Raw genomic sequence first — 13,305 nt, 5'->3', positions numbered from 1 at the left:
ATTCATGGGGCACCTGGGTGGCTCAGTCAGTTGAGCACCAACTCCTGATTTCGGCTCAGGTCATGATCTCAGGGTCATGGGATCAAGCCCCGCGTGAGGCTCCATGCTCAGTGGGAGTTTAAGATTCTCTTTCCCTCTGCCCCTCCCCACCCCTCAGTGTGCATGCGCTCTCTCTAAAATAAATCTTTTTAAAAAATGTCTATCCAGGTCTTTTACCCATTTTTTAATCAGTTAAGTTTTAAATTTTGATAAAACTCAATTTATCTTCTTTCTTTGGTTCCTTGTGCTTTTGTCATATTTAAGAAAACACCACCAAATCCAATGGCACAATTTACTTGTATGTTTTTGCCAAAGAGTTTTGTACTTTTTACCTCTCATGTGTAGGCCCTGGATGCACTGTGAGGGTTCATTTCTGGATTCTCAATTCTAGACCCTTGATCTATATATATCTATCCTAATGCCAACATTACATTCTATTCATTACTGTATCTTTGCAGGAAAACTTAAAATCAGGAAGTCCTTAAAATCAGTGAGTCCTCCAACTCTGTCCTTTTTCAACCTTCTTTTGGATATTCTAGGTCTCTGGCATTTCCATATGAATTTCAGGAGAGGTTATTAATTTCTGCCAAGAAGCCAGCTGGGATTTTATAAAAGTTGCACTGAATATGTAGATCAGTTTAGGAAGTATTAGTATACTAAGTATTCCAAACTATGAATAAGGATGTCATTCGATCTTAATTAGATCTTTTTAATTTTTCAGCAATATTTCACAGTTTTCAGAGCATGAGTTTTACACTTCTTTTGAAAACCTGATTCCTAAATAGTTTATTCTTTTTGGTGTCACTGACAATGAATTGTTTTCTTAAATTCATTTTCAAATTGTTCATTGCTAGTGTATAAATACACAATTGATTTTTTGAATAGTGAATTTGTATCCTTTAACCTTAATTTGTGTATTAGTTTTAGTAGTTTTTTAGTGAATTTCTTAGGTTTTTATATAAATGAGATCATATCATCTGCAAATAGTTTTACTTTCTTTCTACTCTGGATGTCTTTATTTCATTTTCTTAACTAACCGCCCTGGCTACAACCTCCAGTACAATGTTGAATAGAAGAGGTAAGAGTAAGTATTCTCTTGTTCCTAATTTTAGAGAGAAAGCATACAGTTTTTCTTCATTAAGTATAATGTTAGCTGTGGAGGTTCTGTAGATATGCTTTTCAGGTTAAGGAAGTTCCCTTTTACTTCTAGCATTTCACTGCTTTTATCATAAAGGTATGTTGGATTGTCAAATATTTTTTCTGTATCTACTGAGAAAATCATGTGACTTCTGTCTTTATTCTACTGATATCATGTATTACGAGCTGATTTCTAAAGGTTAAGTCAACCTTACATTCCTGGGATAAAATATACTCAGTTATGGTATATAATTCTTTTTTATGTGGCTGGATTCCATTTACTTATATTGGATTGAGGATTTTTGAGTCAGCAATCAAGAGAGATTGGTTTCTAGTGTTCTTGTGATATATTTGTTTGGTTTTGTTATCATGGTAATGCTGGCCTCATAAAATGAATTGGTAAGCGTGGGACCCTTCTCTGTTTTTGAGAAAAGTTCATGAAGAATTCTTATTAATTTTTAAAATGTCTGGTAGAATTCACCAGTGAAGCAATTTCACCAAAGAAAAGAAGGCCTTTTCTTTGAAGGTAGGCTTTTGATTAATTTAATCTCCTTACTTGTTACAGATCAATTTAACTTTTCTGTTTCTTCTTGAGTCATTTTTGATAGTTTCTGTCTCTCTAGGAATTTGTTACTTATCTATTTTATTAGTCTATAATTATTCATAGCATTTCCTTATAAACCTATCTATAGGCAGATAATATATCCACTTTTATTCCCAATTTTAGTAATCTTGGATTGGCCTCTCTTCACTTGGCCAATCTAGCTAAAGGAAATATTAAAAGGGGTCCTCTAAGCAAAGAAAGAGCCTAAAAGTAACAGACCAGAAAGGAACAGAGACAATATACAGTAACAGATACCTTACAGGCAATACAATGCCACTAAATTCATATCTTTCAATAGTCACCCTGAATGTAAATGGGCTAAATGCCCCAATCAAATGACACAGGGTATCAGATTGGATTAAAAACAACAACAACAACAACAAAAGACCCATCGATAAACACTGTCTGCAAGAGACTCATTTTAGACCCCAAGACACTTCCAGATTTAAAGTGAGGGGGTGGAAAACAATTTACCATGCTAATGGACATCAAAAGAAAGCTGGGGTAGTAATCATTATATCAGATAAATTAGACTTGAAGGCAAAGACTATAATAAGAGATGAGGAAGAACACTATATTGTACCTAAAGGGTCTATCCAGCAAGAAAATCTAACAATTTTAAATATTTATGCTCCTAACATGGGAGAAGCCAATATAAACCAAATAATAACAAAATCAAAGAAACACATCAACAATAATATAATGATAGTAGGGGACTTTAACACCTCCCCTTCACTGAAATGGACAATCTAAGCAAAAGATCACCAAGGAAATAAGGCTTTAAATGACACACTGGACCAGATGGACATCACAGATATAGTCAGAACATTCCATCCCAAAGCAACAGAATACACATGCTTCTTTAGGGCACATGGAACATTCTCCAGAATAGATCACATCCTGGTTCACAAATCAGGCCTCAACCAGTATCAAAAGACTGAGATCATTCCCTGCATATTTTCAGACCACAATGCTTTGAAACTAGAACTCAATCACAAGAGGAAAGTGGGAAAGAACACATGGAGCCTAAAGAGCATCCTACTAAAGAATGATTGGGTTAACCAGGAAATTAAAGAAGAATTTAAAAAATTTTAAAAAATTCATGGAAACAAATGAAAATGAAAACATGACTGTTCAAAATCTATGGGATGAAGCAAAGGTGGTCCTGAGAGGAAAGTATATAGCAATACGAGACTTTCTCAAGAAATAAGAAAGGTCTCAAGTACACAACCTAACCCTGCACCTAAAGGAACTGGAGAAAGAAGAGCAAAGAAAGCCTAACCCCAGCAGGATAAGAGAAATAGTAAAGATCAGAGAAGAAATCAATGAAATAGAAACCAAAAGAACAGTAGAACAAATCAATGAAATTAGGAGTTGGTTCTTTGAAAGAATTATTAAGATTGATAAACCCCAGGCCAGACTTATGAAAAAGAAAAGAGAAAGGACCCAAATTAATAAAATCATGAATGAAAGAGGAGAGATCACAACCAACACCAAAGAAATATACACAATTATAAGAACATAGCATAAGCAGCTATATGCCACCAAATGTGGCATGGAATGTGAAAGAAATGGATGTGGAAGAAATGAATGCATTCCTAGAGACATACAAACTACCAAAACTGAACCAGGAAGAAATAAAAAACCTCAACAGACCCATAACCAGCAAGGAAATTGAAGCAGTCATTAACATCTCCCAACAAACAAGAGCCCAGGGCCAGATGGCTTCCCAAGGGAATTCTACCCAACATTTAAAGAATTAATACCTATTCTCCTGAAACTGTTCCAAAAAACAGAAATGTAAGGAAAACTTCCAAACTCATTTCGTGAGGCCAGCATTACCTTGATCCCAAAACCAGACAAGACCCCATCAAAAGGGAGAATTACAGACCAATATCCCTGATGAACATGGATGACAAAATTCTCACCAAAATTCTAGCCAGTTGGATCCAATAGTACATTAAAAGGATTATTCACCATGACCAAGTGGGATTTATCCCTGAGCTGCAAGGCTGGTTCAATATCCACAAATCAATCAATGTGATACAATACATTAATAAAAGAAAAAACAAGAACCATACGATCCTCTCAATAGATGCAGAAAAAGCATGTGACAAAGTACAGCATCCTTTCTTGATCAAAACTCTTCACAGTGTAGAGATAGAGGTTACATACCTCAGTATCATAAACGCTATCCACAAAATGCCCACCACCAATATTATTCTCAATGGGGAAAAACTGAGAGCTTCCCCCCTCAGGTCAGGAACACAGCAGGGATGTCCAGTGTCACCACTGCTATTCGACATAGTGCTAGAAGTCCTAGCCTCAGCAATCAGACAACAAAAAAGAATAAAAGGCCTCTGAATCAGCAAAGAAGTCAAACGGTCACTCTTTGCAGATGATATGATACTTTAGTGGAAAACCCAAAAGACTCCACTCCAAAACTGCTTTATTACAAAGCTGTAATCATCATGACAGTACGGTACTGGCACAAAAACAGACACAAAGATCAATGGAACAGAATAGAGAGCCCAGAAATGTACCCTCAACCCTATGGTCAACTAATCTTTGACAAAACAGGAAAGAATGTCCAATGGAAAAAAGAAAGTCTCTTCAACAAATGGTGTTGTGAAAAATGGACAGCCACATGCAGAGGAATTAAACTAAACCACTTTCTTACCCTACATACAAATACAAAGTCAAATGGATGAAAGACCTAAATGTGAGACAGGAATCCATTAAAATCCTAGAGGATGACACAGGCAGCAACCTCATCAATGTCAGCCACAGCAACTTCTTCCTAGACATATCGCCAAAGGAAAGCAAAGACAAAATAAACTGTTGTGACTTCATCAAGATTAAAAGGTTTTGCACAGCAAAAGGAAAAAGTCAACAAAACCAAAAGACAACCAACAGAATGGGAGAAGATATCTGCAAATGAAATATCAGATAAAGGGCTAGTATCCAAAATCTAGAAAGAACTGCTCAAACTCAACACCCAAAGAACAAATATTAGAATTTATCAAACTCAAACACCCAAAGAACCAGTCCAGAAACAGGCAGAAGAGATGAACAGACATTTCTCCAAAAAAGACATCCAAATGGCCAACAGACACATGAAAAAGGGCTCGACATCACTTGGCATCAGGGAAATACAAATCAAAATAATAATGAGATATCACCTCACACCAGTCAGGATGGCTAAAATTAACAAGTCAGGAAACGACAGATGTTGGCGAGGATGCAGAGAAAGGGGAACCCTCCTACACTGTTGATGGGAATGCAAGCTGGCACAGCCACTCTGGAAAACAGTATGGAGGTTCCTCAAAAAGCTGGAAATAGAGCTACCCTTCGACCCAGCAGTTGCACTAGTGGGTATTTACTCCTAAGATACAATGTAGTGATCTGAAGGGGCACCTGCACCTGAATGGTTATAGCAGCAATGTCCACAATAGCCAAACTATGGGAAGAGCCTAGATGTTCATCAACAGGCAAATGGATAAAAGCAGATGTGGGGTGTGTGTGTGTGTGTGTGTGTGTGTGTGTACAATGCTTTGAAACTAGAACTATACACACACACATGTACACACAGTGGAATACTATGCAGTCATCAAAAAAAGAAATCTTGCCATGTGCAATGACATGGATGTTACTAGAGGGTATTATGCTAAACGAAGTAAGTCAATCAAAGAAAGACAATTATCATATGATCTCACTGATATGTAGAATTTGAGAAAAAAGGCAGAGGGTCATAGGAGAGGGGAAAATGAAACAAGATGAAACCAGAGTGGGAGACAAACCATAAGACACTCTTAATCTCAGGAAACAAACTGAGGGTTGCTGGAGTGGAGGCTGGTGGGAGGGATAGGGTAGTTGGGTGACAGACATCGTGAGCTACGGTGAGCACTGTGAATTGTGTAAGACTGATGAATCACAGACCTGTACCCCTGAAACAAATAATACATTATATGTTAATAAATCAGAAAAAAAAAAAGGCATCCACATTGATCAGGAAGAAGTTAAACTGTCACTGAAGTTCCATCAAAACCTATTATAACTGATAAATGAATTCAGTAAAGTTGCAGGATAAAAACTTAATATACAGAAATTGGTTGCATTTCTATAAACTAATAATGAAGAAGTGGTAGGAGAGATTAAGAAAACAATCCCATTTACAACTACACCAAAAGGAATAAAATACCTAGGAATAAACTTAACCAAGGCGCTAAAGACCTGTACTCTGAAAACTATAAAACAACGATGAAAGAAACTGAAGATGACACAAACAAATGGAAAGATATTCTGTGTTCACTTACTGTTGGAATTAAATATTGTTAAAATGTCTAAACATTCAACACAATCCCAATCAAAATACCAACCGCACTTTTCACTGAACTAGAACAAATAATCCTTAAATATGTATGGAACCACAAAAGACTTCAAATAGCAAAAACAATCTTGAGATATCACAATCCCAGATGTCAAGATATACTATGAAGTTGTAGTAATCATAACATATGATAGAGACACAAAAATAGGCACACAGATCAATGCAACAGAATAGAGTACAGAACCCAAGCTTATGTGGTCAACTAATCTATAAAAAAGGAGGAAAGAACATACAATGGGGAGGGGCACCTGGGTGGCTCAGTGGATTAAAGCCTCTGCCTTCGGCTCAGGTCGTGATTTCAGGGTCCTGGGATCGAGCCCCGCATCGGGCTCTCCGCTCAGTGGGAAGCCTGCCTCCTCCTCTCTCTCTCTCTCTGCCTACTTGTGATCTCTGTCTGTCAAATAAATAAATAAAATCTTTAAAAAAAAAAAAAAAGAATATACAATGGGGAAAGACAGTCTGTTCAATTAATGGTGTTGGGAAAACTGGACAGCTATGTAAAAGAATGAAACTGGACCACACCCTTAAACCATACATAAAAATTAACTCAAAATGGATCGAAGACACAAATGTGAGATCGAAGACCTGAAACTGAAACATAAAACTCCTAGAAGAAAACAATGGCAATAATCTCTTTGACATCAGCTTCAGTAACATTTTTCTAGATGTCTCCTCAGACAAGAACAACAAAAGCAAAAATAAACTATCTGGACTACACCAGAATAAAAAGCTTTCATATAACAAAGGAAACCATCCACAAAACAAGCGACCTACTGAAAGGAAGAAGGTATGCGCAAATGATATATCCAATGAGGGGTTAATATCCACAATATATGTAGAACTTACATAATCCAATACCAAAAAAACCCAAACAATCTGATTAAAAATGGGAAGTGAACCCGAATATGTATTTTTCCAAAGAAGACATACTGATGTCCAAGAGAAGACAATAGCCCAACTGATGAAAAAATGATCAACTTCACTGATGATCAGGGAAATGTAAATCAAAACCATAATGAGGTATTACCTCACACCTGTCAGAATGGCTATTAACAAAGATAAGAAATAACAAGTACTGGCAAGGTAGGAAGAAAAGGGAACCTTCATATACTGTTGATGGGGATATATAGCCAGTATGGAAAACAGTATGGATGTTCCTCAAAAAATCAAAAAAAGAAGTACCATATGATCAAGTAATTCTACTACTAGGTGTTTACCCCCCCCAAAAAAAAATACATATGCATTCAAAAAGATAGGTGCACCTGTGTTTACTGCAGCATTATTTAAAATAGCCAAGATATGGAAACAACCCAAGTGTCCACCAATAGAGGAATGAATAAAGAACATAATGGTTATGTTAATATACAATGGAATATTACCCAGCCATAAAAACAAATGGGATCTTGCCATTTGCAACAACATGGATGACCCGGAGGGGTCCATTTCATTTATATGACCTCATTTCTTTGTGAAATCCAAAAAATAAAGGAATAAACAAATGAATGAACGAATGGACAGACCCTTATGTGCAGACAACAAATGGTGATTGCCAGAAAGGAGGTGGGCTGGAGAATGAGTGAAATAAAAAAAGGGATTAAGCAGTATAAACTTTCAGTTAGAAAATAAATAAGTCACAGGGATGAAAACACAGTATAGGGAATACAGTCAATAATACTGTAATAACATACAGTGACAGATGGAGACTACACTTATGGTGAGTACTGAGTAATGTATAGAACTGTTTGGTCAAAATGCTGCACTATCTAAAACTAGTAATACTGAACAATAATTATACTGTAAAAACAATACGAGCAACTATATAATCTATTTCAACACAAAGAAGAATTTTCTACACACAAAAAAGAATTTTCAGGTATCTCCCATAAATGCTCAATTCACAAAAATTTATTTGAGCTCCTAAAACCTACAAAGGAAAACAGGTCACAGAGAGGGAGTTAAGATAATATCCCCTGTCTCTGAGAATCTTTCAGCTTCCTACGAAAGAGGAAAAAGACAAAGATGAACAAAGAGAACAGTTTAATTCTGTATTTTTAAAAAACCTGATTTTTAAAAAACCAAATGTATTTTATTGTGAAACCCTTCAAAATTAGAGCCACTAAAGGCAGGCCAAGACGGGGATGTTATCTACTATCATCTCTATTATTTACCTTCTTCTGGAAGGACTGACTACATAAAGCAATAGAAAAACCCTGTCTTTTATGTATCTGAACTTGCAAAATTGATGAGAAAATGGAATAAAATGTGTGACATTGAAAAGCAGACAATATTTTCATTAATTCTAAATAATGTGCACTTAACTAGAAAACATAAGAAAAATATTTTTTTAAATTATCAGAACTGATTTCAGTGAATTGTCCAGTTGCTAAAAATATAAAAATCTTCCAAATACTAACAGTATCCAATTTTAGAGATGGTAAAAAAGTCATATTCATAATACCAAAAAAATTTCCAAACCTAGTAAACTAAATAAAAAAGAAAACATGCAAAATACACATGTATAAAAATATACACTTCATTTAAAAACATGAAAAACTATATAAAATGAGGGATGGAAAAATTTATTATAAAGATACCAATTCTTAATTAATCCAAAAATTAAATGCAGTAACAAGAAAATATAAAAAGCCTTTTAAAAATTATATTAAAATGAGTATTTTAGACAATTACAAATTTCTTCTAAGAATAACCAGAAACTTCCCTGCCCATGTATAAGCATATATTAAAGTCAGAATTAATCAGAACACTGCGGTAGTAGTACAGGAACATACAGATAAATGGAACAGAATAGTAACTAAAAAAAAATAGACCCAACCTCATAAATACATTTCATATACAATATGTATCTCACACACATTTCAAATCAATGGGTAAAACAGGAGTTACTCCACAAGGACAACTTGCTTACCATTTAAAAAATGAAAGTGTAAAAAGAAAGAAAGAAAGAAAGAAAGAAAGAAAGAAAGAAAGAAAGAAAGAAAGGAAGAAAGAAAAGAAAGGAAAGAAAGAGTATCTCTACTATTACATCAAAATATATCATAGATAAATGTTTCAAAGTTACCCATGAAAAAATAACAAGCCTAGAAACAAAAAATACAAAGATAAAGATTTTCCAAATGTCAGGGCAAGAGAAGTAAGTCTACTTTAACACTGATATGGTGGTAGAAATAAAAGAAATGGTATGAGTTCAACTACATAAAAATGTAAAACTTTTGTATAACATAGACTACTACTATGGAATCTCCAGGCACAGTGAACTAACAAAAAAATAATCTTGAAAAAGAACAAAGTTGAAGGTCTCACACTTCCTAATTTCAAACTTGCTACAAAGCTACAAGTAATTAAAAGAGTATGGTATTTGCATAAAGAAAAATATACAGACCAATGGAACAGAGAGCCCAGAAATAGGACCTCACAGACATGCTGAAATGATGTTTGTCAAGGATGCCAAAATTACTCAATGGGGAAAATGGTGGTGGGAAAACCAGATATCCACATGTGAAAAATGAAGTTAGACCCTTATCCTGTACCAGAGACAAAAAATTGAAAACTAAATGAAGGAAAGACTTAAATATAACTAAAACCAAATAATTTATAGAAGCATTACTTGGCTTATGGTCTTTTTACTCCATCTTCAAAGCCAGCGAGCATGGGCTGAGTCTCTGACCTGCTTTTTTGCTCTTTTGTCTGGTTAAAAGCTCACAGGATTACTGGGCCCACCCAGACCATTCTGGTCAATCTCTAGTGGAAGGTCAGCTGATTAGCAGCTGTACTCACTTCTGCCACAGAACATAAGATACGGGGATTAGGATATGAACATCTTGAAGGCCATTATTCTGCCAAGCAGAAAATGCATTTAGAAGAAACATTTTAGGTAAGTGTGGAAACTGGAATTAATTTTCTAAAATGGAACCCTGGCCAATATTTAGCAATTACAAAATTATTTCTGAAAACATTAAACCAAATGTTAGATGTCTACTCTTAGAAGTTTTAATATATTTCTTGCAGAATATAATTGTCAACCTCTAATGACCACATACACTAACTAGAAATCATGAGTACCAATATCCAAATTAATGTCTGTAACTTAAGAAAATGGTTACTTCCTTTTGTTAATGAGAAGCCCCTTGCAAATACTTTCTATCCCTTCATGACAAAAAACAAAACAAAATTATTTTAGTGGAATTTGAGTCTTAAAATAATGTGTTTTCAGGAATTCTATCACTGATCATCTGCCTAACTAGTATAAAATTATTGTTGCTATTTTTAGAGTTAAGCTCTTAACTTCTAGTCTCTATTTTTAAAAAGAAATTTCAAATAAAAGTATGAATTAATTTTAATTAAGTCTGGAATGAATCTTTTTAGAACTATTGGTATAGTCAATTTTCTACCAAAAAGACTTTCAATATTTTTTCCTCTTATAACACATACATCAGGCTTTCCAGTAGTAATCTTCATGAATCATATATATCAAACCAAAAAACAAACCTTTACACACTTCTCCTGAATATCATTTCTCTGAGAAGCAAATCTGAGTAGCGGCTTTTCACCATCCGTTCCAGATTCTTCACTTTTTATTTTACTAAGGTGATGATCTGAAATCCAATCCATGAAGACAGTTAAAAGTTCATAAACTTGTGCATTAAGTGGTACCTATAGGTAAAAAAGTAAATCAAACATTTATTTCCATCCATAACCTCAAAATTTTAAGAGCAAGTTTTAAATTTAGGGATCACAGAATAATTTACCTAATGGTCACTAAAATATGCACTGAATGAAAAAGCTTCCCCGAACAAAGGAAATTCCAAATCAAACATCTCCACTTAACATAAGAAACATGTTAAATGATGGCTGAGAGAAGGAGAGAAAACCCATCTTAAAAAGGAAACTGAGGACTGACTGGGTGGCTCAGTTGGTTAGGCATCTGACTCTTGATCTTAGCTCAGGTCTTGATCAGGGTTGTGAGTTCAAGCCCTGTATTAGACTACATCAAGAGCGTGGAGCCTACTTGGAAGGAAGGAAGGAAGGAAGGAAGGAAGGAAGGAAGGAAGGAAGGAAGGAAAAAAGGGAAAGGAAACTGAAGGATGCCTGGATGGCTTAGTCTGTTAAGCATCTGCCTTCAGGGTCCTGGGATCAAGCCCCACGTCAAGCTCCCTGCTCAGCGGAGAGCCTGTTTCTCCCTCTGAATGCTGCAGCTCCTGCTTCTGCTCTCTCTAAAAAATAAATAAAATCTTTTTTTTTTTTTTTTAAAGATTTTATTTGTTTATTTGACAGACAGGGATCACAAGTAGGCAGAGAGGCAGGCAGAGAGAGAGAGGAGGAAGCAGGCTCCCCGCTGAGCAGAGAGCCCGATGCGGGGCTTGATCCCAGGACCCTGAGATCATGACCTGAGCCGAAGGCAGCGGCTTAACCCACTGAGCCACCCAGGCGTCCCAAAAATAAATAAAATCTTAAAAAAAAAAAAAAAGGAAATTCAAAAAACAAAAATTTATCCCCAAAAAAAAAAAAAAAAAAAAAAAGAATTTTCATAAAAATTCTTTTTCCAAGTTTGAAACACAGAAAAGTAAAATTGGCCTTAACTCAGGAGCAAGAACCATCATAACAAAGATTTTAACAACTTTAAAGGTTTAGAAAGTTAAACAATTTCTACCATGGAACTTCATATTTTCTTCTTCCCAAAGAAGTTTTTTTTTTTCTTTTGCTTTATAACATTCTATAAACAGAATATGAAACTTTTCCTGGAAATCCTGTTCTCTCAGAGTCCATCAAAATGTGAGGTGAAGAATAAGAAAAAAATTCCATAAAAATATATAAATTCAATTACACTGATTTTAGTACTCCTTCAAATAACTTTTAGTCAATTTCATTCTACATTTATCACACATCTACCTTAAACAGGGAACTATGCTAGACTTAGTTTCTAAGAAATCTGAAAAGACAGAACTATAAAAGCAAATAAACAAAAAGGTAACATTAACCAGACAGCAATCCATAAAATCAAAATCAGATTATTAAAAACAGAGTTGCATTATTCTGGACAAGGATAATATTTTAATTTATAATTTATATTAAATTTAACTGACATATATTATTAGTTTCAGAGGTAGAATTCAATGACTCCTAAGTAATATGCCATTGTATATACATACCACATCTGCTTTATCCATTCATCTGCTGATGGACATCTAGACTCCTTCCATAGTTTGGCTATTGTGGACATTGCTGCTATGAACATTGGGGTGCATGTGCCCCTTCAAATCACTATTTTTGCATCCTTTGGATCAATACCTAAAAGTGCAATTGCCAAGTCATAGGGCAGCTCTATTTTTAATTTTTTGAGGAACTGCCATACTGTTTTCCAGAGTGGCTGCACCAGCTTGCATTCCTGCCAACAGTGAAAGAGGCTTCTCCTTTTCTCTGTATCCTCGCCAACATCTGTTGTTTCCTAACTTGTTCATTTTAGCCATTCTGACTGGCGTGAGGTGGTATCTCATTGTGGTTTTGATTTCTATTTCCCTGGTGCTGAGGGATGTTGAGCCATTTTTTTCATGTGTCTGATGGCCATCTGTATGTTTTCTTTGGAAAAATGTCTGTTCATGTCTTTTGCCCATTTCTTGACTGGATTTTTGGGTTTTTGGGTACTGAGCTTGGTAAGTTCTTTCTAGATTTTGGACACTAGCCCTTTATCTGATAGGCCTTTTGCAAATATCTTCTCCCATTCTGTAGACTGATTTTTTTAAGCTTTGCTGACTGTGTCCTTTGCAGTGGAGAAGCTTTTCATCTTAATAAAGTCCCAATAGTTCAGTTTTGCTTTTGTTTCTCTTGCATTTGGAGACATGTCTAGCAAGAAGTTATCGCAGCAAAGGTTGAAGAGGTTACTGCCTGTGATGTCCTCTAGGATTTTGATGCATTCCTGTCTCACATTTACGTCTTTCAACCATTCTGAGTTTATTTTTGTGTATGGTGTAAGAAAGTGGTTCAGTTTCATTCTTCTGCATGTGGCTGTCCAATTTTCCCAACACCATTTGTTGAAGATATGGTCTTTTTTCCACTGTATATTCTTTCCTATTTGTTGATGATTAGTTGACCATAGAGTTGAGGGTCCATTTCTGGGTTC

At 35.3% G+C, this 13,305-nt stretch overlaps 1 protein-coding gene across 10 annotated transcripts in view; it reads right to left on the bottom strand.

The window, feature by feature from the left end:
• The window catches only part of CCDC138 (coiled-coil domain containing 138), a 114,979-nt gene that overhangs the window by 67,529 nt on the left and 34,145 nt on the right, over nt 1–13,305 (bottom strand). For all 10 annotated transcript variants that reach the window (XR_004380836.1, XM_032842398.1, XM_032842401.1 and 7 more), the window contains one exon: nt 10,677–10,841. Coding sequence is in view for 9 of the 10 variants with exons in the window: in XM_032842398.1 (XP_032698289.1) it covers nt 10,677–10,841 (165 nt within the window). In the remaining variant the exon portion in view is untranslated. The remainder of the gene's footprint in view (nt 1–10,676; nt 10,842–13,305) is intronic.

Source organism: Lontra canadensis, unplaced genomic scaffold (assembly GCF_010015895.1).
Source record: "Lontra canadensis isolate GAN:19392208 unplaced genomic scaffold, GSC_riverotter_1.0 scaffold130, whole genome shotgun sequence".
Classification (NCBI taxonomy): domain Eukaryota; kingdom Metazoa; phylum Chordata; class Mammalia; order Carnivora; family Mustelidae; genus Lontra; species Lontra canadensis.
The sequence above is the reverse complement of the archived record's forward strand: the minus strand, read 5'-3'. Positions and strand labels throughout refer to the sequence as shown.